Below are 27,303 nucleotides of genomic sequence, written 5' to 3'. Positions count from 1 at the left end.
AAGAATGAAAATCCACACACTCACTTGAGAGAATTCCACATGGTCTGTTTGAGCATGAAGCCTCAGGGAGTAACCGAAGATGAAATTAAACTTCGGGCCTTTCCTTTTTCTTTAGTTGATACAGCAAGAGAATGGTTATTTTACTTACCCCCCGGTTTTATTACAACGTGGGATGACTTATCTCGTGTTTTTCTTGGCAGATTTTTCCCAGCATCGTGAGCAGCTGAACTTAGGAGAGACATAGTGGGAATTCGCCAAATGGAGAGTGAATCGCTCTACGACTATTGGGAGCGATACAAAAAACTTTGTGCAAGTTGTCCTCAACACGATTTGACCGAACAATCACTTCTTCAATATTTCTACGAGGGTTTGCTCCCTATGGAAATGAAGATGATTGACGCTGCTAGTGGAGGGGCGCTTGTCAATATGACTCCTAAAAGGGCAAGAGAACTGATATCCACCATGGCAGCAAATTCTCAACAGTATCAGCCGAATTCAGAACCCACAAGATGGGTTAATGGGGTAAACGTTTTATCCTTAGAAGATAAATTGGATAAGCTGACTAATATTGTTCAATCTATGCTTATAAAAAAGAAGAATCTGACCCAACTGTGTGGAATATGTACTACGTCTGAACATCCGACAGAAAATTCAACGGTACATGTCAATGTTGTCGAAGGTTTTCCGGGACCTCCACAAAGATGCTATGATCCTTTCTCAAACACTTACAATCTCGGGTGGAAGGATCATCCCAACTTAAATTACGGAGCTAATCCCCGATATAATCCATCATACCAACCGAGACTTCTGCTACCACCGCAACCACCACCCAAGCCGAGCACATCTCTAGAAGCTATTATGAAGAGACTTGCCGTTGATGCTGCTAAATATCAACAGAGGACAGACGCATCAATACAAGAGTTAACTAATCAAGTTAGTAAACTCTTGATGGCAGTTAATCGTTTGGAATCTCAAGGTAAATTACCTTCCCAGACAGAGCCAAATCCTAGGCAGAATGTAAGTGCAATAACTCTTCGTAGCGGAAAAGTTCTGGAAACAGTTCTAGACAAAAGTCATGGGCAAGACAAGGAACGGGAAAAGCAAATCTCTAATCCAAAAGCCAAATCAGAATCAGAAATTCAGAAACCAGTTGGGATGCCACCTCCTTTTCCAGGGAGACTCGCAAAGGATAAGAAAGAGAAGGAGGAAAAATAAATCCTCGAAACGTTCAGGAAGGTGGAGGTAAATATCCCTTTGCTCGACGCTATCAAACAAATCCCTCGTTATGCGAAATTTCTCAAGGAATTGTGCACTAGCAAGAGGAGGTTAATAGGTAACGAAAGAGTAAATGTAGGAGAAAATGTCTCCGCAGTACTGCAAAAGAAAGTTCTGCCTAAATACAAGGACCAAGGTATGTTTGCTATTTCCTGTGAGATAGGTAATGTAGGCATTAAGAAAACCATGTGTGATTTAGGGGCTTCCATTAATGTTATGCCTTATCCTATTTATAAGTTGATTAACACGGGTCCTTTGAAAAAGACAGGAGTAATTATCCAGTTGGCGGACAGGTCAGTCGTCTATCCCGAAGGGTTGCTTGAAGACGTCCTTGTTAAAGTTAATGAATTAGTTTTCCTTGCAGATTTCTACATTATTAATATGGAAGATGATAACTCAACTAATTCATCTGACATTTTGCTTGGAAGGCCGTTTTTAAGTACTGCAAGTGCAAAGATTGATGTTCGAAGCGGAACACTGACAATGGAGTTTGACGGGGAAATGGTGAAATTCAATGTCTACAAAGCTATGAGTCATCCTAACTCACTATCAAATATTTCTAGCATAGATAGTATAGATTGTTTAACTCAATCTTATTTTGAATATCATGACTATGATGAGTTGGAAACTGTCCTTTATAGAAGCATTGACATGGATGTTTTAAGTCGTCTCGAGGAATTATCAATTGTAGGAGATCCGTTGCGAGAAATTGTCAAACACTTGGAGACGCAACTATCGTTAACGAATCGAGGTAACCAATCTGAACTATTACCTTCCCAAACTAAAATGTTACCTTCGATTTTGCAGCCACTAACCTTGGAGCTTAAAGTATTACCTGACCACCTCAAGTACGTCTTTCTGGGAGAAAAAGACACCTTACTAGTGATAGTGTCAAACAAACTAACCAGAGACGAGGAGGAAAGTCTAGTTCGATTTCTAAGGAATTATAAGGAGACTATTATTTGGACAATAACCGACATAAAAGGGCTAAGTCCATCCACTTATATGCACAAAATTTCCATCGAAGATAACACGAAACCAAAGAGAGATGCTCAGAGACGTCTTAATCCACCCATGATGGAGGTAGTAAAGAAGGAGATCCAAAAATTGTTAGATGATGGAATGATATACCTGATCTCTGAAAGTGATTGGGTTAGCCCGGTTCATGTCGTGCCCAAGAAAACTGGAGTGACAATGGTGAAAAACTCGTCAGGAGAGCTGGTCCCTACCCGAGTCCAGAATGGATGGAGGGTTTGTATTGATTACAAGAAGTTGAATGCAGCTACCCGAAAAGACCATTTTCCACTTCCCTTCATCGGTCAAATGCTCAAGCGATTAGCTGTGGAAATTCAAAGCGAAGAAACCCGGAAGTGCTTTAAGGTGAATGGTCAACGACTAAAACCCTTCTACGAGAATTTTCAAATGCACACAGTTGAGGAGATTGTTCTCGAGGAGCCCAGAATTTGAATAACAGGTCGTTTAGCTAACGACGTTAAACAAAGCGCTGTTGGGAGGCAACCCAAATTTTTCCCTTTATGCAAATAAAATTTTTGGTAAAACGAAAAATGAAAATGCATGTCAAGGATTAGTTCTGTCTAAGAAAAGACTTGGTACTTAAGAATGTCCATTGTGACTCACCTCTCTTTCCTGGGAACTTTCTTGGTGCATGTATCACGATAGTTTTACCAAATCTCGTAATCTTGGTTTTTAATAATTTATTTCTCGAGTTTATAGCTTAGCTAATAAATTCAAGAAATAAAAAAAATACACATTTTAATTTTAATTTTTTTCTTATTATTTATTTTTATTTTTATTTTGCAGGGAGACATTCCAAGACAAAATTAAATCCCCCATGTCAGCCCACAAAATTCTTTTAATTTCAGCCAAGGCCCAATCCACCTACCCACCATTTAACACTGTGGACACATCTGCTAGGCAACCCTCCACGACGTTGAAATACATGGGGAGTTTCTTTTTCCTTTCCCTACTTACCTTTACTTTTTATCATTTAATTCAATTCTAATTTCATTAGGGACAATGTAAAATAAGTAGGGGGAAGGGAACATATATTGGTTCTATTTTGCTTATTTGTTGTCGCTGTTTTTGCATGTTTTCCGTGAAAGGTAAAATTTTTCTTTTGATAAATTAGGATGGTACACTTATGGTTTGACCTATTTAGCTATTTAGTTCTTTACACATTAACTTTTCAATAGCCTAGACTTAGTGGGTAAGAATTTTTTTTTTAGGAATTATGAGTTTGCTTGACTGTCTACCTTATATAACATGTCAATTTTTTGTCTTCTCTTCTTAAAAAAAAAGAGAAAAAAAGAAGAAATGAATAAATACTCCTCTGATACGAATGTTAAGAGTGAAAAATTGGGGTTGTACATCGGGCTGAGTAACCAGAATGTGGTGCTTGGGTTGTCATCACATCTCGCGCAAAAAGGTTCGTGTGACTATCTAATTTCTTTGCACTCACTCCGCTAACAAGCTATCACGAGTAGGGCGAAATAACCCACTTAGAGACATCCGAATCGAGTAACCGGAACATGGTGCTTGGGTTGTCATCTTGTCTCGCGCAAAAAAATTCGAAAATGTCCTAAGTACACAAAAATTATTATTATAATTATTATAAATAAAAATAAATTAGGGGTAGGTCTATCAATCTCTAATAAATTCTGAAATATATTTACTTACTTCTTAGGCTAGGTTATTTGAGATGTTAATGTGCTAGGATTAAATTGTTGAATTGTGCAAACCCTGGTGGTCAAGTCCTATTTTGGAGAAATTTTTTTTCTTTTTGTAGATACATACAAAATGCTCGAGGACTAGCATAAGCTAAGTAGGGGGATTTGATTAAATGCTAAAGTTACATATCTTATGTAATTAAATTGGTTAATTTATGAGAGTGCACCACTAATTTTTCCATGTTTTTGTTGAATTTTGTGTAGGGGTGCAATTTGGGGCTAAATAGAAGAAAAATGAGACAATTGGGCTAGATTGAAGAAAGAAGCAAAGAAGGAGGACCAAAGTAGAATTTTTCCAAGATTAATTAGCTGAAATTTTTGTTGACTTAGTGGGAGATTATTTAGGGATTTTTAATATTTTATTCCTTGATTTTCTATACTAGTTGGCTCTTAATTTAGCAAAGCCACTAGTATAAATAGTGGACTACTTTGTTCATTTTATCATCAAGTCTTGAATCAAGTCATTAATCAAGTTTTTAATTACCAAGTTTTTTTATTAAGTATCCATTTCAGCTTTAGGCCAGAATTAACCTCGTCAAAACCCGTGAGCTACGCACTCGAGCAAATTAACTCCTAAATTTCAGTACTTATTATTTCTCCGGATTAAGAGTATGATTTTTTCAACTCACAAAGTTAGATCAACATTAAGTCAAAAAAGACGTCGTTTGATTTAGTGTGGTTAGACGTACAGTTGGAATTCCAAAAGGAACGTTTCTAATCGGTTTTCTGTGAACACATTGGCGTGCCAAGTGGAGATTGCTGTTTGGTTCCGTCAAGGGAAGTAGTAACTGGATTTAAATGTCCCACGCGGTTGAGGGCATTGGTTCGAGCTAGGCTCTTCTAGAACGCAAAGCTACCGGAGTTCTAAATCACGAACGTTTCGTGGTTGTTCGATCGGTAAGGGTTAGTTATTGGACGTTCCATAACTAATTTACACAAGGAAGAGTTGGTGTCCGAGGCGTCCTTGGTAGCTATAACTAGCTTATTGGAAAAGAGGAGTTCATCTAATTTCGAGGATCGGTTCAAAGACGAGGAAAAATCCGTGCTTAAAGCTGAGCTTATTTTAATTTATTTTTCTTCAGATTTATTTAACTACTTTTTATTATTTATTTTTAGCTTTTACTTTTTTACGCATTTTATTTATTTATTTTAGGTTCCAAGTTTTCAATTTTATCCTCCCCCCAAATTTCTTGGGCACGACAACTGCCCTGACATAAATCTGGTCAAGAGAGCAATAATTTGCAGTAAACCCAGTCTCTGAGGGATCGACCCTACTCCCTATACTCCTTAAATTTTCAAAATTAGGTGTAGGTTTATATTGGTGGATTCGACACCTATCACGGATCGAATTTGAGTTGTTCGACTCGAAAAGCAAAGATTTGGATCTGATCTGAAAAGAAGAAAAAATAAATTTAGTCATAAAAAAGTAAAAAAATAGTTAAAAGAAGAAATTTAAGAACAAAGAACAAAAAATAATAAATAAATAAATAGACGAAATTTAAAAGTGGAAGATGTATTGAATAAACCAATGGATATGATGGATAGAAGGATAAATGTCCAATTGAACCCTTTGAGATATAAATCCCAACAAACTCAATTCATGACTCTAATCAACCCTCTAACAAATAATCCTTGGCAAATTGAAGGGTGAATTAAAGAAAATCGAGAAGAAAAATACTTCTAAAAATCACAAGAAAGAAATCTTGCTCAAAGAAACAAACTCCCAGAGTTGAAAACTTTATTAATGAAAACAATTGTGTCTTTAATAAAAAATAAAGAAGCCTTTATATAGGCTAGCTAAATACATACAAATAAGACTCTAAAGTATACTAAAACTCTAATTAATTTAAAAAAGAAATAGTTTTAAACAAAACTTTCTTGTTAACATACAACTCATAACAACTTAAAATACTTAATAATTATAAAAAGTTTGTAATAAAAAAATAATAAGAGATAATAAACACAATATTGGGCTTATGTATAATAAAAATTAAGGCTAGAACTCGAACCCAATATGAAATGCCTAAGCTTGTGGGATTGATTAGGGTCTTTGAAGTGAAATGCCTAAGCTTGTTAACATTCTCCACATTGGCTTGTCATCATTGATTGAGAGTTTAGGCCCATGAATAAAATTAATCCCTTATAATTCATCATTGCTCCAAAATCCATCATCTTGAAGCTTCAACTCTTCTTCTCAAATTTTTTTTGTGATAAAGTCTTGAATGAATAAGTTGAGGTTTAACTTTAACTACTTGGATTTGGATTCATGATTGGGCCTTGAGGGAAACTAGACCCATCTCTATTATGGCCTTTGAATTGGGCCGAGTTGCTCGTATCATTTCCCCTTCCACAAAAGGGTTTGCCCTCGAATCTGTAATATCAAAAGGAGAAAGGTCAACGGCATTAAAAGTGGCACTAACATTATACTCACTGGGAAGATTGATTTGATATGCATTTTCATTAATGTACTTGAGTACTTGAAAAGGTCCATCACCATATGGGTTTAATTTTGTCTTGCGTTTAATTGAAAATCATTCTTTTCTCATATGGACCCAAACCCAGTCACCGGGCTCAAAGATAACTTGCTTGCACCCCTTATTAGCTTTGTGGGCAATCGCTTCATTTATTTTGGTGATTCGTTGTCTTGATTTCTCATGCATGGATTTCACCAATTCAACTTTCTTCTCCCCATCTAAATTAGAATTTTTTCTATAGGCAATGACACAAGATCAAGTACAATTAGTGGGTTAAAACCATAAACAACTTCAAATGGGGAATAGGTAGTTGTAGAGTGAATAGATTGATTATATGCAAATTCAACAAATGGCAAACATTCTTCCTAGTTTTTAAGGTTCTTACCCACAATAGCTCGTAGTAAAGCACCTAAGACTCAATTGACTACCTCAGTTTGTCCATCAGTTTGGGGGTGACATGTAGTAGAATATAATAATTAGTACCAAGCTTACCCTACAACACTTTCCAAAAGTGGCTAAGGAACTTTACGTCTCTATCAGATACAATGGTATTAGGTATCCCGTGTAGGCACACCACCTCTCTAAAGAATAAGTCAACCACATGTGTAGCATCATCTATTTTGTGATAAGGAATGAAGTGAGCTATCTTTGAAAACTTGTCAACAACAACAAAGATACTATCTCGGCCCTTTTTAGTTCATGGCAAACCAAGAATGAAATCCATGGATAAGTCTACCCATAGCAAAGAAGGAATCAGCAAAGGAGTATAGAGCCCATGAGGCATTACCTTTGATTTTGCTTGTTTACAAGCAATACATTTAGAACATACCTTTTCAACGTCCTTCTTCATGTGCAGCCAATAGAAATGTTCTTGTAGAATATCTAGTGTTTTGACGGCACCAAAGTGTTTTATTAAGCCTCTACTATATGCCTAATGAGTTAATAACTCTCTTATGGAACATTGTGGAGCACATAACCTATTTAGGCAAAAAAGAAACCCATCTACAAGATAAAACTTGTTAAAGACACCATTCCCAAAATTGGAAAAATATTTGCAAAATCAACATCATTTAAGTATAAATATTTTATATGATTAAATCCTAAGACTTTAGCATTTAATGTAGTTATCAAAGAATATCTACGAGATAAGGTATCAGCAACTACATTTTCTCTACCTATTTTGTATTTAATTACATATGGAAATGTCTCTATGAATTCTACCCATCGAGCATGTCTCTTGCTCAACTTATCTTGTCCCTGTAACCATTTTAGGGATTCATGATCCCTATAGATTATGAATTCATGTGGCACCAAGTAATGTTGCCAAACTTGTAGAGCTCGAACTAATGCAAGCAACTCATTGTCATAACTTGAGTAGTTTAATTGCGCCCCATTCAGTTTTTCACTGAAATATGCGATTGGCCTTTTTTTCTTGCATCAACACCGCACCAATTCTAATACCTGAAGCATCACATTCAAGTTCAAAAGTATTAGAAAAATCAGGTAATTTAAGAACTGGAGTAGAACATAATTTATCCTTTAAGGCTTGAAAAGCCTTTTCTTGAGCTTTTCCCTACGTAAAACCCACAGACTTTTTAATAACTTCAGTTAATGGGGCGGAAATAGTGGAGAAATCTTTCACCAAACGTGCTAAACCATGGAAGGGTCTTACCTTGGTAATTGATTTAGGAGTGGGCCACTCTCTAATTGCCTTTACTTTGTCCTTATCGACATGAATACCTTGAGCACTTATTATAAAACCTAGAAAGATTAGTTTATTACAACAAAAAGTGCATTTATCAAGGTTGGCAAATAACATTTCAGTTCTCAAAACGTCCAAAATAGATTTAACATAGAAAATAGGATCATCCAAAGAAGTTGAGTAAATCTGAATATCACCAAAATATACTACCACGAATTTACCCAAATAAGGCCTTAAAACATGATTCATTAATTTGATGAAAGTACTAGCGGCATTAGTTAGAGCAAAAGGCATAACAAGCCACTCATAGAATCCAAACTTAGTTTTAAAGGTTGTTTTCCATTCGTCCCTTTCCCTCATGCGAATTTGGTGATAACCACTTTTTAAATCAATATTAGTAAGAATTATTGAATCATGTAACTCATCAGGCATGTAATTTAAGTCTAGGGATTTGATGCCTATACTTTACCATTATTTTTTTGATTAGGTAACAATCAACACACATTCGGAATGAACCATACTTCTTAGGCACCATTAAGACAAGGACGGCACAAGGGCTCAAACTTTCTCTAAAGTACCCCTTTTGTAATAACTCTTCCACTTACCTTTGTAACTTCTTTGTCTCCTTTAGATTGCTTCGGTAAGCTGGACAGTTTGGAATGGTTGCACCAGGTACTAAGTCAATTTGGTGCTCTATGCCTCGTAGAGGTGGTAAACCTTCAAGTGGCTTATTAAAAACATCCTCATAATCTTGCAACAAAGATGTAAATACACTAGGCAAAAAATTGTTAAGGTTAGCTAAAGATAAATAAATTTGTCTAAACCTCACAAGGATACAATGTTGTTTGTGATATAGGGCTCTCCTCACATCTTTTTTACTTGCAAATAAATTTCACACTCTGTTTTTACCATTAAAGGGTTCATTCACCATTAGGCCATTTGTATTTTGAATTTTATCACTAATGGCATCTTTTCTCTCTATCTTTTCAATTAAATATTTCTTCCTTATAACCCCCTCACAAAACTTTTTCATCTTGAGCTGATCATTGTGTACATCTTTTGGATCCAAATGAGTGAGAATAAATTTTTTCCCTTTAAACACAAGGGAGTAACGGTTCAATTTTCCATTGTGCACCACATCACGATCATATTGCCATGGTCTACCAAGAAGTAAATAAGAGACATGCATGGGAACTACATCACACCAAATCTCGTCAGAATAATTCCCAATCTTGAATGCAATTAAGGACTATTTAACTACCTTAACTTCTAAACCTTCATTAAGCCATTGTAAGTGATATGGCTTAGGGTGTCTTTGACAAGGTAAAGATAAATTATCCACTAAAAAAATACTCATCACATTGGCACAACTTTCCTTGAATCAAGCACCTCGAGTGGAATATGTTAGTCCGTTGCACTTCACCAAAATTGTCCTTTACTTGAATACTAAGGGATTGTCGCACTACAAGACAATGAGACTTAAGCAAATCCTCCCAATCAGTTGGAGGTTCTAAAACCTCTTCATATTCTTCTTCGTTATCATAGTCACAAACAACATTAGTAGCATTTAAATCATCATTCTCAGAATAAGAAATAAGGGTACCATTGTTACTTATCAACATTACCCTTTGATTGGGACAATCACGAGCAAAATGTCCATTGCCATTACATTTGTAGCATTTAACATCACAAGAATGATTCAAAGTAGGTTTAGAAGAAGTACTAGAAGGTACCTGTACAATAGAAGAAGTACCTTTAGGTGCCGCCCCATCTTTCCAACTAAGTCACTTAGGTTTGTCTTTAGATGAGGTATACGATTCACTTGTGGTGGAATGAATTTTAAGCCCTGAAAGGTAGAGGTCAATGTACTCCAATTAGATGCACAACCCTATGAATGATTTTTAGATTTTTGGTTCAATCGTTCTTCAATCTACAAGCTTTTTGAACTGCTTCGTCCAAATCAATAAAAGTTTGAAGATCTAAAATCTCAGTGGTATTTTCATTCAACCCATTTACAAATCGAGCTATAGTATCTTCCTCCTTCTCATCTTTATTAGCTCATTGTATCAAAACCTCTATCGCGTGAAAATATTCCATCACAGATTTATTACCTTGAACAAGATTTTGAAGCTTCTGTTTGTGGTCCCTATAGTAATGAGGTGATACATACCATTTTCGCATGATTCGCTTTAAATCATCCCACTAGCCAATGGATCTCTTATGGTTCATTTGTTGGGACCATAGTAATTGAGTCCACCAACTTAAAACATAATTGGAGAAATTCAAGGTAGCTAATGGAACCTCCTTTTCCTTTGAACATTTGTAATATTCAAATAGTAGCTCAATTTTATTCTCCCAATCACAATAAGCGTCAAGATCATGCTTGTCTTTAAATGGTGGAACACTAAATTTTGGTTTATTCATAGAGAAGTGGCTATGAGAACTAGTACCAGAGGTTGTAGCATGAGTAAGCGAGCCACATTTAATACATCCAGAAGATTGTCGCAACTCATAACCATCATCATAATCATCTGTCTTATCATCATGACGAAGAGGTTACTCATCATCATCATCATCATCGTTGTTAGTTTCCATTCGAGCTAAAGTTTGACTAAAATTTTGTTGGACTGCTATGTGATGAAGGACTTGAGCTTGCAATGTGGAGAACTTAGTTCCCAAACATTGTTGTGCCTCTTTGAATTCTTGTCGAAGTTCATCAAGCATTGCTGTAAATTGGTCCATGGTAACCATGGATAAATCATGCTCCTCGCCCTTACTACGTGTAGTACCATTACCAGAGGCTAAAATAAATAAAAAACTCAGAAAAAAATTGATCAAAGAAAATTAAACCTCACCGTTATACACTCGCAATAAAGAAAAAACTCTAAGAGACAAAGAAAAGAAATTAAGATTTTCTCGCTTGTAACTTTTAAAGAGTAATCAAACTCAATAATATCCAAAAAGATGTGGGATGACTCTCTAACAAAGTTGACCTAAAGCTTTAAGAAGCCAAAGAAAAACTCGACTCCAAAGGAAGTGAGTTGCGTGAAGAAAGGAGAGGCAACTATTTTCGTACCTATTAACACAAGAAACAAAAATGTGTTAGAATGCATAATAGAAAAAAACCTAAAACAAAAGAAAACCTAATGCTAGAATCAAAGAAAATAAACTACCCAACTGAAAACCTGAAATAATGGAAAATAACTTGAATTTTTTTGTTCAAGGTGTTTCCGATTTTCAAAAATCACGAAATTTTAACTAGAGTCTCCTCAAATAATGTAGATTAGATATAAACAATTTCGGCACAAAATTCAACTCACAGAATATTTTCTTATTTTTTTATTTTTTTCGATCACTTTTTTTTGGAAAATATTTTTTATTCTCTAAAATAGTGCCAAGAAACAGTATGTAAAATTTCAGATTGTTTGAAAAACGTTTACCCGCTGAAAAATATTTTTTCCCGAAAACTTTCTAGGTAAAAAGAACAAAAACTGTTTTGAGATTGCTTGCTGGAAATCAGTTTATAAGAACATAAAGAACACCTAGAATGCCCGAATCTAATAACAAATGATACAGAATGAAGGTGGAAGCGGATTGAATTCAAGTTGTTCGACTCGAAAAGGAAAGATTTGGATCTGATCTGAAAAGAAGAAATAAATAAATTTAGTAATAAAAAAGTCAAAAATAGTAAAAGATGAAATTTAAGAACAAAGAAAAAAATAGACGAAATTTAAAAGTGGAATATGGATTGAATAAACCGATGGATATGATAGATAGAAGGACAAATGTCCAATTGAACCCTTTAAGATATAAATCCCAACAAACTCAATTAATGACTCTAATCAACCCTCTAACAAATAATCCTTGGCAAATTGAAGGGTGAAGAATGAATCCCTAAGACTCCTTAAAGAAAATCGAGAATAAAACTACTTCTAAAATCACAAGAAAGAATTCTTGCTCAAAGAAATAAAGTCCTAGTGTTGAAAACTTTATTAATGAAAAAAATTGTTTTTTTAATGAACAATGAAGAAGCCTTTATATAGGCTAGCTAAGTACATCCAAATAAAATTCTAAAGTATACTAAAACTCTAATTAATCTAAACAAGAAGTAGTTTTAAACAAAACTTTCTTATTAACATAAAACTCTTAATAACTTAAAATACTTCATATTTATAAAAAAATTCGTAATAAAAAATAATAAGAGATAATAAACACAATATTGGGCTCATGTATAATAAAAATTAAGCCTAAAACCCGAACCCAATATGAAACGCCTAAGCTTGTGGGATTGATTAGGGTCTTTGAAGTGAAATGCCTAAGCTTGTTAACATTCTCCACATTGGCTTGTCATCATTGATTGAGATTTTAGGCCCACTAATAAAATTAATCCCTTCTAATACATCATTGTTCCAAAATCCATCGTCTTGAAGCTTCAACTCTTCTTTTCAAATTTTTTTGTGATAAAGTGTTGAACGAATAAGTTGAGGCTTGACTTTAACTGCTTGGATTTGGATTTTGTGATTGGGCCTTGAGAGAAACTAGGCCCATCTCTAGTCTGGCCTTTGAATTGGGCCGAGCTGCTCGTATTAGTTTTTCTCAAGGGAAATGGCAGCTAAAGGGAAGTGGAGAAATGGATGGCTTATGCGTGGAAAAGAGGAAAGAAAGATGAGAGAAAGATGATAGAAATGTGAATTGAGGGATGAATGAAATGAGAGATGGGAGGTGGTATTTATACTAGTGGAGTGGCTTGGGAGTTTGCTAAAAATAGCATGAAAGGATTTCTCCCTTATTTGGCCCACCATAAATATTGGAGAGAGGGTTGACTGGTTGCTTGATTCATGCTTGATTTTATGCATGAATCATGCATAGGGTTGGACGATTTTTAAAGGTTAAGTTGAGGACTGATTTCTGATCTTTTCACACATGCAAGGACCTTCAGTTTAAATATTCCAAAGCTCATTTGGGTTGATTTTCATGCCTTAGCTGATTTAGGCTCTTCTCCCCATTGTTGGATGATTTTGACAACCTAACTAGCTAGTAGACTAGCCTTTCTCAGCAACCAACTTTCAACTAGGCTTGATTAATTTTCCTAGGTCAAAATTGTTATGTTGCCGTCCACATGAAGTGGATATTAGCTCATGTCCATGTGTGTCTTGGCTCCCACATTTATTTAATTCAGTGGTCCAACTGCAACAAGTTGAACAAAAATTAATATGTAACATAAAATAGTAAAATTAATACTTTATTTCATAAAATTACACACTTTACTAAAATTATTCCCAATGTCTTAATATGAACTAAAATGACTCAATTAGCTGTCCATATACTCGAAATTTGCATAGATTATAAGTAAAAAAGTGATAAAAAAACTATATAATTTAGACGTAACACATACATTCCATTTAAAGCATACAATTCAATTTAACATATACACTACAACAAAACATGTTTTTAGCGACATTTTTAGCGGCGTTTGCGACATTTTTAGCGGCGCTTTTTAAAAAACGCCGCTATAGGTTGAGCATTAGCGGCGCTTTTTGAAAAACGTAGTTATAGGTCGACCATTAGCAGCACTTTTTAAAAAACACAGCAAAAAAATTAAGCACAACGCCATCATTTTATGTTGAGCTTTAGTGGCATTAGCGGCGTTTTTTGAAAAACGTCGCTATAGATCGAGCATTAGCGACGCTTCTTGAAAAACGCCACTATAGATCGAGCATTAGCGGCGCTTCTTCAAAAACGTCGCTATAGATCGAGCATTAGCAGTGCTTTTTGAAAAAGCGCCGCTATAGGTCAACCATTAGCGGCGCTTTTTGAAAAACACCGCAAAAAAATTAAGCACAACACTACCGTTTGAGCTTTAGTGGCATTAGCTGCGTTTTTAAAAAACGCAGCTATAGATCGAGTATTAACGGCGCATCTTGAAAAACGCCGCTATAGATCGAGCATTAGCTGCAGCTCTTGAAAAATGCCGTTATAGATCGAACTTTATGATTTAAGGATTATTGTTTATGGTTTAAGGGTTGTGATTTAAGGGTTAAGGGTTTAAGGTTTATGGTTTTTGTTTTATGATTCAAGGTTTAAGGGATAGGGGTTTAGAGTTTAGATTAATTAGTGTTTTTTAATTTATATATTAAATAATTTTTTATATAATCGTAAAAGAGATAGTATTAATTTTAAAATATTAAATTAGTGTCCATTATAGTTTAGGGTTTATGGTTTAGGGTATATGGTTTAGGGTTTAAGTTTTAAGAGTTACTATTTTAAGGTTTATGGATTATGGGTTTATGGATTATGGGTTATGGTTTAAGGGTTGGGGTTTATGGTTTAGGTTTTAAGGGTTAAGGGTTAAGTGTTAGGGGTTTAGCGTTTATGATTTATGTTTTATAATTCAGGGTTTGAGGGATAAGGGTTAGAGATTTAGAGTTTAGATTAATTAGTGGTTTTTAATTTATACATTAAATAATTTTTTATATAATTGTAAAAGAGATAATATTAATTTTAATATATTAAAATTATGATTATAATTTAAATTATTTAAGAGATAATAGATAAAGTTTATATATATTAAATAGTTTAGGATTTAAGGTTTACTTGAGATTTGTTAAATGATGTAATTTTATACAATCAATTAATGCTTTTGTATTTAAAAAATATTTAATCTAAACCATTTGATATATTTAAATATTAGATTTAAAAAAACATTGATAAATAAATAAAAAAGTAACGATATGAATAGATAACTATCTATTTTAGATAGGACCAAATTATAACAAAAAAAGAAATACAAAAATAAAAATGAAATACAAAAACTAAAAATTATAATTTTATCTAATTCTTTTAAATATTACTTAAAATTTAAAAAAATATTTATTTAAAATTTATATGAAATTATAAAAAAATCGAGCGTTAGCAAGCAAAAAATAAGTAATAATAACGTTTTTGATCCAAACGCCGCTAAAAGTCGAGCAATAATAACAATTTTTTTCCAAATGCCACAACATATTTTTACAAAACCACGTGGTTTTGTAATTATATTTTTTTATCCCAAAATTTCAAATGAAATCTCTCTTTTTCCCAAAATCGATTCCCGCACCCCGGAAACCCTAAATCCCACCTGAAATCTCATTTTATTTTCCCATTTTATTTTTCCCAAACCATTTCTCCCCTACCCCGATCCCCTTTATTTTTTTCCCTAAAAAAACCCTAAAAAGCTTAAAAAAAAGAACATTTCTCATAAGCCTCTCAACTCAAAGAGCTGCGTTTCTTACCAAAACCAAAACCCATCGCCGACACCGAAAACGTGCCTACGGCCCGACGCCATTCACCTTCTAAAACCCATCCCGACGCCGTTGCTTTGCTTTTTCCCATTGCCTTATCTCTGTCTGTTGCTTTCTCTCTCTTTGTTAATCTGTCCAATATTGACATTGGCTGGTGCCTGAACTGAAGCCTTTTAGGAAATTTGAAAGTTGGTAAGCTCTTTTATTTGAAAATTACAAGGTTAATATATGAACTAATTTAGCTTTGAATATTTAGTCTTTGGGTTAAAACGAAAATTTGTTGGAGAGATGTGAGAATAAGAAATGAAAAAAGCAGTCTTATATTTAATTTCTGAGGGATGTAATTTTGTATTTAATCGAAGGTGTAATCTGGATTGTTGATATCTGCTTGTTTGTATTTGTTTTGTTAATAGCAGTTTGTAATTTGGTTATCCCTAGACCCAAGCTTCAATTTTACAAATAGACTAGGAAACTAAATAATGTAAGTTTTGACGCCAAGCTTCAATTTTACCCTAAACTAGGAAACTAAATAATGTAAGTTTTGAAATCCTGTTGTGGCAGGTTGAGTTAAGATTGATTGTGTTTCGTCCATTTATTGGCGAGATTATTGTTGCCAAACTTAAAGAATATGACGCTAGCGGCTTGCGCTGTAAGTCTGGAAGAATATTTTTCTACTTATATGGTTTTAGAAATATAAAGTCTCGCTAGGGTTTTAGAAATATAACACCTTCTCTCTTGGCAGAGCCACAAGACTCGGCTGCTTAAAAAAGCCAGAGTGAAAGCCATGGTAATACTCTCTTCACAATCGTTTTCCGTTTTTATTTTTTTTCTTCTAATTAACACCATAGTTTAGCTTCGCATTTTGCATTCTAGATCTCATTGTATATGTTATTTATCTCCAGTTTATAATGTCAGATCTTTGCACAATTTTGTTCGAGAAAAGAATCAATAGAATCAATTATAAAATCTGTTGTTTTGTTGCCTGTAGCAGAATCAAGTGTATTTTAAGCAGCATCTAATTTTTTGCTGTAAACTCGAAGGTTCTTTGTAGTTTAAGTGTATAGTAAGCAATTTTGATATTTTGCTGTAAACTCGAAGGTTTTATGGAGTTTAACTAATTTCAAATTTCATTTGCATTTATTTTTTCTACTTTTATTTCATTTTCCTTCTTGCTGATAAGCTGTCCTGAGATTCAAAGTCAGCAGCAAGAGGTTAAAAGGCTTAAGGTTGTAAATTCCTTTTATTGAATAAATTTAGGTAATATTTGGTTGTTAGTCTTGTTTTAGTTTTTCACATTCGTAAAATATATTAAACATGTTTTTATGGAAGGAAACATTGTCTTAGATTACTACCAATTATTTTCTTTGTTTATTATATATGCTGTCTTGGTTTTTTGAGTTTGTTAGTTTTATGCTACAGCCTTTCGTTAAAGCTCAAAAGACCAAGGCTTATTTCAAGAGATATCAAGTTAAGTTCAAGAGAAGGCGAGGTACCATAACTAGGCCTATATCTGTATTGTATCACACTTACTGTTTTGATGTTGTAATAATTGTTTTAATCTTGTAGAGGGCAAGATGGATTATCAGGCCAAGAGTCGTCTTATTAATCAGGACAAGAACAAATACAACACCCCAAAATATTGTTTGGTTGCACGATTTGTATCCTATTTCTGACTGATTTTTTTCCCTCATCATTTTGTTTGCATTGTCTATCCCAAGCAGCACTTGTTTATGTTATTTATGGTGAATAATTTCTGTTTGGGTTGAGGGTATACTGTTTAGACATATAGGCTGCTGAATGTGCTGAAATACCTTGGTTAATTCAAAATGTGATTATTTGTTCTTTTATGGGTTGCTAGTTAATACTTTAACCTTAACATATTTATTAGACCAACAAGGATATAATTGCACAAATCACATGCTAGTATTTCTGGTGATATAGTTCTTGCAGCAACTTACGGACATGAGCTTCCTCACTATGGACTTGAAGTTGGCCTTACAAATTATGCAGTAGGTGAGATTTACTTCTCTAGATGTTTACACAACTTATTGTGTTGGACTCCTTTTGGCTCACCGAACACTGAAGCAGCTGGAGATGGATGCTGAATACGAGGGCAATGTTGAGGTATGCATTTGCCCTGGTTTCTAAGGTGTGAAGATATATGTTTTTTTTCAAAGGGATAATAAGTTTGTATGACTGCTTTATTACTGTTAGTTTTTGCTAACATTTTGCCAAGTATGGGTTCTATTCCTTGGTAATTGCTGTTGGCTTTCTTTTCCCCATTTTTCTTTTGTTTCTTAATTGATTTTGTTTAAAATTGTTCTATAAAGAAAATTTGACTTAAGTTTAGACTTCTATTTTATGGAGCATCTGTCCTTCGCATAGCTGTGAACTTTGATTGACACAAATGCTTTGCCACTTGTCACTATATTCGGAATCAATATTCCATCTCTCATGGCTTCTCTCTCATTCTTGTTTTTGGTACTAATTTACTTCTTTTTTTTTCAGAATTTTGCTTCGAATTTGAGCAAATTTAAGGTATTTATTCCTATGTTTTCCTAACTAGTTTTCTTAAAAAAAATCTCGAATTGTTTAAATTTTAGCTTTATATTTTAATTATTATTTTTGAGTTTTAGAAAATGAAAATATTAGAAAAATCCCTTCGTTTATATTTGAACTTTGTTAAAACTTGAAATACTTCAAAAATTATTGGTTTTACCTGTGAATTTTACCTTCATTTGTTTTTTTATTGTGTTTTAGTTGTAGAAATTAAAATATTTGAAAAAATTTGCTTATTCATCAATTTACATTTGAGATAACCTTGATTCTAAAACCATGGTTTTGAATATTTTTCAGCTTATTAAAAGAGTAAGATGGCATCCACTTTCACAGCCATGTCATCAGTTGGCTCATTCGTTGCACCTAATGGTCTGGTCATGGATAAGAAGCTTTCATCTTCTTCCAACAGATTGTCATCTTTAGCATCCATTTCTTCATCTTCATTTCTTAGTAGACGAAATGTTGTTGTAGAAGATCTCGTCTGCCCAAGATTTCTGCTGTAAAAGAGCTACATTTCAATAAGGATGGGTCAGCCATAAGGAAATTACAAGTGAGTCTTTGTTTCAAATGCTAAAAAGTTGCCTAACTAGTTAAGTATTCAACTGAACTTCACAGCCTTTATATGTTTGCTCTAGCTTACTTCATGTTCTTTTGTTGTAGACTGGTGTGAACAAGCTTGCTGTTTTGGTTGGAGTCACTCTTGGACCAAAAGGCAGGAATGTCGTTCTAGAGAGGAAATATTATTGCTGAATTAGTGCCAATAGGTTGATATATCTATTTACTTTTGTATGTTATGCATATCAAAGCATTATTGTATTAGTTAGTTTTTTAAAGCATTATTGTATTAGTTAGTTTTTTAACATTAACTAATACTATAATTGTAAAAGAGAATATTTTTAACATTGCAACTTTTAACATTATTGTAAGAATATTTTGAATTATATTTCAGTTATCAATTTATATCATTATATCTTTCGTTGAATTTGAAGTATTATTTAGATTTACTGTTTTTGGTTGGATTTCATGCTATAGGAAGGGTTGTATATAGATGAAAATTGAATGTTATAAATTTGCCAAAGTTAGTGGCGTTTTTTCATAAATGCTGCTAAAGAACGGTACTTTTAGTGGTGTTTGATAAAAGCGCCGCTAAAGGTCATATTCTTTAGCGGCGTTTTTTTATAAAAGCGCAGTTAAAAGTCATGTTTTATAGCGGCTTTTTTTACATAAACGCCTCAAAATTTAGCGATCTTTATAACGACGTTTTTTGCGATGCTTAAAAGCCCATATTTATCATCAATTCACAATATTTCCCTTGAATTTTATCATTTTCACAAATAAGTCCCTAAACCTTTAAATTATAAAAAATTACTTAACAAAATACTTTTATTTAACTACCAATTTTTTTTTGTAAAAATAGGCTGATTTATATAAAAGCCACTGCTCAGAGACACGAAGAGACAACTGACACAGCTGTCCCGCAATCAATACAAGCATAGAAAATATCAACAAAATTAAAGAAAGCAAAACCAAACAGAACAAAACAGGTAGTTCACTTAAGAAAAGAAACACCAAACAAACATCTGCAGTGACTCTTCCATAACCCCAAATCAGCCAACGTGCTTCCCACAGTATTCTTCATCAAGCCCACAGAAAGGAAACACCAGAACTATGAACAGCTACTTGGAGATTCAACCGAACCTTCTCCAAAGTTCAAAGCTACTTCAACAACAACCTTAAGACTTCCGTACCCACGCAGCCCAGTCCTTCCTCACCGCCTTCAGAACCAAGTTTGGAACATCAGTATCCCATCTCCAACAAACCCCTCTCCTCCTTCCTTCAATGGCAAGAGCATGCGCCGCTTCATTTCCTTCCCGAGGCACAAATGTGTAAGTAACCTCTTTAAAACTCCTATCTAGCTGTTGTATGTGATGAACGATCGATCTAATAATCGATTTACCCACCTCTCTGTTTCTAATGGATTTAATGATCGACAAGGCATCCCCTTCCACCACCAGCCGTTGGAGACCCATCGTATGCGCAAAAATCAACGCTCTCTCGCAAGCCTGAGCCTCTGCCACGAAAGGGTCAGCAACCTCATCAAAAAAGTAAGTCTCCGCTCCAACAATTTCACCTTTATAATTTCTAGCCATGACTGTTGTTACAGCCAAACTGATATCTTGCAAATAAGATGCATCAAAATTAAGCTTGACAAATCCATCATTCGGTGGTCTCCAAATTACCTTACCATCGAGTCCTATACCCTGGCTGGTATACTCCCTGCTAAAGCATAGTTCTTGTACAAAACCTCTAATAAAACCCAGTAGTTCCTGCTTCGAAAATTGGACTCCTTCATGCACTAACTTATTTCTACGGTACCAGAGGCTCCAAATCGATATAATGATGAACTTTTTATGACGTTCATTCATGGAAACCACAAACTCATTCATGGAAAGTCCCTAGACTTTTAACAGTTTTACAAATTGACCCCCAGGTTAGCTAGATTAAGCTAAAACGATCACAAATACATAAAAATCATAAAAAAACGAGGATAAAAAACATACCATGCACCAAAGGCAAGCTTAGACGAATGTTTCTTCACTTAAAAATGGTGGTTTCGCAAACAAAAGAAAAAAAAAGATGATAGCTAATTCTTATTTGTTTATATTGTTACTATTAAATTACTTTTTTAACCTTAATAATTTAATTAATAAACAACAAATCTTTGTCCATAAATGTCCACTACACATTTATATGGTTTAATTACCATCTAAGCCATTGCTTTATCTTTCCTTAATCATTTAAGCCATTTAACTAATAGAAACCCACTTTTGCAACATTTATGATTTAGTTCTTTTTAATTAATTAACTATTTAAATGTTAAAATTTCTTAACCAAATTTTAATATGACCCTAATAACACTCATAAAATATTTACAAGCTTAGTTTACAAAAATGAGGTCCTGATACCTCATTTTTCAAAACCACTTGACTTTCGAGACAACCACTTATATTTTAACTTTTTGCTCAATTAGCAAAATTTAACCAAATCAAAATTCATTATAATTATATTTGAATTAGATAAATAGAATGATAAAAATTTTTGGACTCAACACTCGAATTTTTTATTCCGAAACCACTATTTTTGACACCACTGAAAACAGGCTATTACAACTCTCCCCCCTAAAGAGAATTTAGTCATTGAAATTTCTTACTGGAAAATAGTTTTGGGCATAATGTTCTGAAAGGCTCTTCAATTCTTTTCCAAATCAAAACTGTCTCAATTAGATTGTTCACACTTTATTCTGATCAGTATAATAAGGTTCTATATTTCTGTTCGTGTCCTTGAATTCAACCAATAGTAAACATTTTCTCAATTACCCTTGAACCTGATGATGTAACACGATATTATGTCTTATAGAATCTGAATTTCTCGTTCCGACTATTTGCCTGTTTGCGCCATCTCAACTAGTTTTTCAAGTGGGTAATCCGTTTTGAGTAGAACAAAATGAGCTGATTTCATCAATGTGATAATAACAATTTAGATCAAGTCTTTCTTTCTTGACATCAAAGGTAGTCTAGATACAAAATCTATCGTGACTCGCTCTCATTCCATTCAGAAATCATAACAAACCGTAATAATTCAGACAAAACTTGATATTTAGCTTTGAACTATTGACATATCAGATGTCTCGGTCAAATTCTGAAATGTCACGTTTATTCTTAAGTATCAGTAACTCTGTCTCAGGTTATTATACATTTTGTTGCTACCTGGTTTAAAACAAATAAACACTACTATTAAGCTCGTATAAGATGTCCTACAAAATCTCAAAATTGGTTAGCACACATATTTGAACATTTTCTTTGCATCTCATAAATTCTCTAAAGAATAACAGTTTAACTTTTGACTCTTTAATAATCAAACAAGCATAATTCAAGATCATCTGAGTGAAGCATTACAATAAATAATGAATTCTTCTCTGGGCTTAGGTTGAAGCAGTTACCTGACTTGACTAAACAAATTCAACGTTTTCCTGTAATAGCTTCATCCTCGGCAATATAATTATCTAGGAATTCTTAATAAATCGTCTATAATACAAAATTTCAAATTCTCAGCATGCTCTGAATCAGTTTAACAATAGATCAGTATACCATTAATAAAGAATAACAACGAATCTGTCGAGATGTGATTGAAAAGAAACCCGGTTTGCCAGATCCTTAAATACCGTAGGGGCATTATTTAATCCGAAAGACATAACTAGAAACTCGTAGTGTCCATAACAGGTTCTAAACTTTGTTTTTGATACATTTATATCTATAACTCACAACTAATAATAACCAAATCGGTAATCTATCTTCGAGAACACAATAGTACTTTTCAAATGATCAAATAGGTCTTTAATATGAAGTAATGATTATTTATTCTCTATCATGACTTTATTCAACTACTAGTAATCTATATACAAACTTATCGACCCATCTTTCTTTTTTAGAACACGGTACAAGTGTGCCCCAAAGTGATACACTCAATCGAATAATACTTTTGTCGATTAATCATTTCCACTGAACTTTTAATTCGGTTGAAGATATTCTGTACAGAACAATTGAGATTGGAGCAGTCTCCTGGTAGTGATTTTTGTGAAAAATTCGATGTCTCGCACTGGCAATAAACCCAACAATTTCGCAGGAAGAACATGTGTAAACTTGTAAACTGTTGATAACAGATTAACTTTCATTTCAGATACTCTAAAATCCAGGTTATAAATTAAAACATATCACAGCCTTTTCGTATAAATTTTTTGTGCAGATATCGCTGAAATCACATTAGAACCACAATCAGACTTATCATATTTAATGTATAACAACCCACCATTATTGTATCTCAACAAATCCGTTTCTATCGACAATTCATTACAACATCATAAGCAGTAAGCTAATTCGTTCCCAAGATAACATCTAATTTATTAAAAATGTAATAAAGCATGAAAATTTCAACCCTGAATTCTCAATAAAGATTGTTTGTAAACCAATTCAACTATAACATTTTAACCTAAAGAGTTCATTACCTTAATAACATATTCAAGTGACACAACCGATAAACTCTTTTCTGCTACTAACTTAGTACATATATAAATGCGTGTCAATCTAGAGTCAACCAATGCATATACTGTAATATCAAAGGTAGGAAAGGTACCAACAATAACATCAAGAGCTAAGGCCTCTACGCGCACTTGCATTACATAAGTTCTGACAGGAGCTTTAATCCAAAATTATAACTTTCAATTTAACAACATTATGATTTAATCCAAAATTCCAAAATATCGAGTAACTAACAATCTAATCCATATAAGGTATAATATTTACTAAAACCACATTCATCCATCAATTAATGAATTTAAATCCTTGTACGAACTTACCTCAACTAAAACGGTTACTAAAACGGAATGACAACTAGTCCGAAACTTTAGCTTTTCCTCGATTTAAATCTGATTACGGCATTTCCTGATCTAAATAATAATTCAACCCAATTAATACATTTCCAGCATTCTAACAAGTAGTTTTATGCAATTAAACTCTTCCATTTTCAATTTACAAATTTTCCGCTAGCATTCTAACTTTTATACAATTTAGTCCCTAAACTCGAAACTTGCAAATTTACTCTTTTAAGCTAAAATTCATGTTAGCAGATTTTTACCTAGTCTTATAAAAACCCATATTTATCATCAATTCACAATATTTTCCTTGAATTTTAACATTTTCATAAATAAGTCCCTAAACTTTAAAATAATCAAAATTTACTTAACAAAATACTTTTATTTAACTACCAACTTTAATAATCTATTAATTAAAATAAAAAACACCTTAAACTCATTCATGAAAAGTCCCTAGACTTTTAACAGTTTTACAATTGACCCCCGGGTTAGCTAGATTAAGCTAAAACGATTACAAAACATAAAAATCATAAAAAACGAGGATAAAAAACATACCATGCACCAAAGGCAAGCTTGGCCGAATGATTCTTCACTTAACAATGGTGGTTTCGACAAACAAAAAGGAAAAAATGAAGATGATGATAGCTAATTCTTATTTGTTTATGTTGTTAATTATTAAATTACCTTTTCAACCTTAATAATTTAATTAATAAACAAAAAATCTTTGTCCATAAATGTCCACTACACATTTATATGGTTTAATTACCATCTAAGTCCATTTCTTTATCTTCCCTTAATCATTTAACCCATTTAACTAATAGAAACCCAAATTTGCAATCTTTACAATTTAAACTTTTTTAATTAATTAACTATTTAAATGTTAAAATTTCTTAACCAAATTTTGTTATGACCCTAATAACACTCCGTAAATATTTAATAAATATTTAATAAAATATTTTCGAGCTTAGTTTATAGAAATGAGGTCTCAATACCTCATTTTTTGAAACCACTTGACTTTCGAGACAACCACATATACTTTAGCTTCTTGTTCAATTAGCAAAAGTTAACCAAATCAAAATTCATTATAATTATACTTGACTTAAATAAATAAAATAATAAAAATTTCAGACTCAACACTCGGATTTGTGGTTCCAAAACCACTACTTCTAACACCACTTATAACGGGCGGTTACAAATACGGTTCTCAAGGGTGGTGCATGCTCGGATTAAGTTCTGGAATAAATTAAAATATCATCAATAAAAAAAATGAACGTGTCAAGATGTGGCAGAAAAACCCGATTCATTAAATCCATAAATGTTGCAGGGGCATTAGTCAATTCGAAAGGCATTACTAAAAACTCATAATGTTTGTATCGGGTTTTGAATGTTGTTTTTGGCAAATCAACATCTTTAAATCACAATTGATAATAGCTAGATCAGATATCAATATTCGAAAATACAGTAGCACCTTTCAGTTGATCAAATAATTAATCGATACAAGGTAATGGATACTTATTATTTATCGTGAATTTATTCAACTGCAGATAATCTATACACAATATTAATGACCCATCTTTCTTTTTCACAAATAGTATAGGTGCGCCCCAAGGTGACACGCTCAGTCGAATAAAACCTTTGTCGATCAATTCTTGCAATCGAGCTTTTAATTATTTTAATTCTGTTGGAGCTATTTTGTGCGAGGCAATCAAAATCGGAGTAGTTCCAGAAACTAACTTTGTAGCAAATTCAACTTCCTACTCAAGCGGTATATCTGGTAATTCCTCAGGAAATACATATGTGAACTCGCAGACTATCGGTACCTGATCAACTTTCATTTCTGATACTCTGAAATCAAGAATATAAGCTAAAAATGCATCACACCCTTTTCATAGCAATTTCTATGTGAATATTGCTGAAATCATATTCGAAACACAACTAGATTTATCAGATTCAATAGAAATCACTTCACCGTTCTAACATCTCAAATCAATTCATTTTTGTTTGCAATTCACTACAACATCATGTACCGTCAACCAATCCATTCCCAAAATAACATCAAACTCATTAAAAGGTAGTAACATCAAATTAGCAAGAAAGTTGTAGCTCTGAATTCTTAATGGACACTATTTGCAAACTAGATCAACTATGACACTTTGACCTAAAGGGCTCGTTACTTTAACAACATAATCAGTTGACCCAATCGGTAAGCTCTTTTATGTTACTAACGTAGTGCTTATATATGAATGTGTCGACTTAGGGTCAATTAATACACAGTAACATCAAAGATAGAAAAGGTACCAACAATAATATCAGGAGCTGATGTCTCTTCTCATACACGGATTGCATAAGCTCTGGTAGGAGCTCAAGCTTCAGATCGAATCACTGTATCCTTTGTGCCGCTTCTACTGACTCCAGCTGTGCCACTATTTCCTGGCCGTTTGCCTCTCATAGCATTGATTATGGAAAATAAAATATTCTTTTGTTGTGGATGCAATAACTTTAGATATTTTATTAGTGTGACATTTCATGAAAGATTTGGCATGCGTCTAATGGTTATTGTTACAAACTTTATATGAATCACTATATAGTGAGGTTAATATTAAAATCTCTAAGGATTTATAATGCTAGAAACATATAGAAATTCTGGGGAAATTATTCATATGCTTGCGTAAATATTTATTGATTGGATTTGAACATATGTATTAGTGTACAATGATCATGTCAAATTTTTGTTATGATTATTATTGAAATTTAACACCCCATACCGACCTAATAATCCAGCCCGAGCTACAGGATGCTACACTTGTTGCCAAAACAACTTCATTTAAGCAAAACATATTTTCCATCAATACAATTCTAATAACATGAGTATTAAACCATTAATACAATAAGTTAATTTTAATAATATGATTATTAAGCCATTAATTAATACATACTCAGAACCGAGGTTTATACGAGCTTACGAAAGCTTTTTTGTTAACCTAAGACCGTTGGAGGAACATAATGTAACATTCCCAAAATATTTCAAGTTGATGTCACGACATCAGAGGTTCGATGGCACAACCTCCCAGATAGTAGACAACTTCACTACTCGACGACCAAATTGCAATTTTTTATAAACTATACCAATTGGACGTCACAACATTAGGGTTCAATGTCGCGATTTCAAAGGTTGGTATTGCGACATCCAAGGAGTGGTGTCGCGACCCTGAAGACACTATAATATGGTCCATCCTTTCTATTATTTGGCATCGCAATGTTGAGGCTAGCGTGGTGACATCCAGGGGATGGTGTTACGACTTTGCCGACAATCCACTATATGGTCAAATCCTTATTTGGTTTTTCCGTATCAAACATATATATGCTGACACATACACTTGTCAATTCCTAATAAACATCAATTGATCCATTTTACTAATGCATAACATTAACGATGTGAAATCATTTTTGTAATACTTCTTCATTCATGGATCACAAAACACAACCTCATACTCAAACTTAGACATTCTAAGTCACATTTCCACATTAACATACCAAGGTACCTCATTTAGCAATTTATGACATATGAAGCCTAAGTAAGCTTAAATTCTTAAGTTCAAAAAAACATTTAGCATGATCAAACTAAGCATCAATTTAGCCACATACTAAGCTCAAAATGCAACACAAGTTTAGTCACAATTAAATCTTTGGCACACACATTAAATTGACCATTTACATGACATAGTGATCCTATATACATGCCACACTATTAAGAACAAAAAATAAACATATTTCTACCGTTTCGCTGATAGTGTGATGTTTGCAAAGATCCGGTCTTGAGGGTTCTACAAGTCGATAA

General features: G+C 33.5%; 1 protein-coding gene and 2 long non-coding RNA genes across 7 annotated transcripts; all 3 read left to right on the top strand.

Annotated features, from left to right (window-relative positions):
* The first annotated feature begins 258 nt into the window (after positions 1-258).
* Positions 259-1,215, top strand: LOC107900070 (uncharacterized). The gene has a single exon (XM_016825786.1). It carries the CDS (start codon positions 259-261, stop codon positions 1,213-1,215), a length of 957 nt encoding a protein of 318 aa, XP_016681275.1.
* Positions 1,216-15,251: 14,036 nt separating this feature from the next.
* On the top strand, positions 15,252-19,002 carry LOC107901645 (uncharacterized). Of its 5 annotated transcripts, XR_001685339.2 has the most exons (10): positions 15,264-15,670; positions 15,895-15,959; positions 16,040-16,127; positions 16,221-16,265; positions 16,898-16,967; positions 17,045-17,136; positions 17,367-17,602; positions 17,987-18,016; positions 18,335-18,587; positions 18,698-19,002. It is a non-coding gene; the product is annotated as an uncharacterized lncRNA (long non-coding RNA). The 5 variants fall into 5 exon arrangements; XR_001685337.2 differs by lacking the exon at positions 15,895-15,959 and having other exon boundaries at positions 15,252-15,670; XR_005914572.1 differs by having other exon boundaries at positions 15,260-15,670; positions 15,892-15,959; positions 17,045-17,602.
* A 643-nt stretch (positions 19,003-19,645) lies between these two features.
* On the top strand, positions 19,646-20,135 carry LOC121218336 (uncharacterized). The gene is made up of 2 exons (XR_005914571.1): positions 19,646-19,923; positions 20,053-20,135. It is a non-coding gene; the product is annotated as an uncharacterized lncRNA (long non-coding RNA).
* Positions 20,136-27,303: the final 7,168 nt, after the last annotated feature.

The sequence above is a fragment of the Gossypium hirsutum genome, chromosome D06 (assembly GCF_007990345.1).
Source record: "Gossypium hirsutum isolate 1008001.06 chromosome D06, Gossypium_hirsutum_v2.1, whole genome shotgun sequence".
Lineage (NCBI taxonomy): Eukaryota > Viridiplantae > Streptophyta > Magnoliopsida > Malvales > Malvaceae > Gossypium > Gossypium hirsutum.
Note: the sequence above shows the minus strand (reverse complement) of the source record. Positions and strands in the feature narration are given on the sequence as shown.

Coding starts and splice junctions, on each gene's coding strand:
- LOC107900070 (XM_016825786.1), top strand. CDS start 259: ATGGAGAGTGAATCGCTCTACGACTATTGGGAGCGATACAAAAAACTT.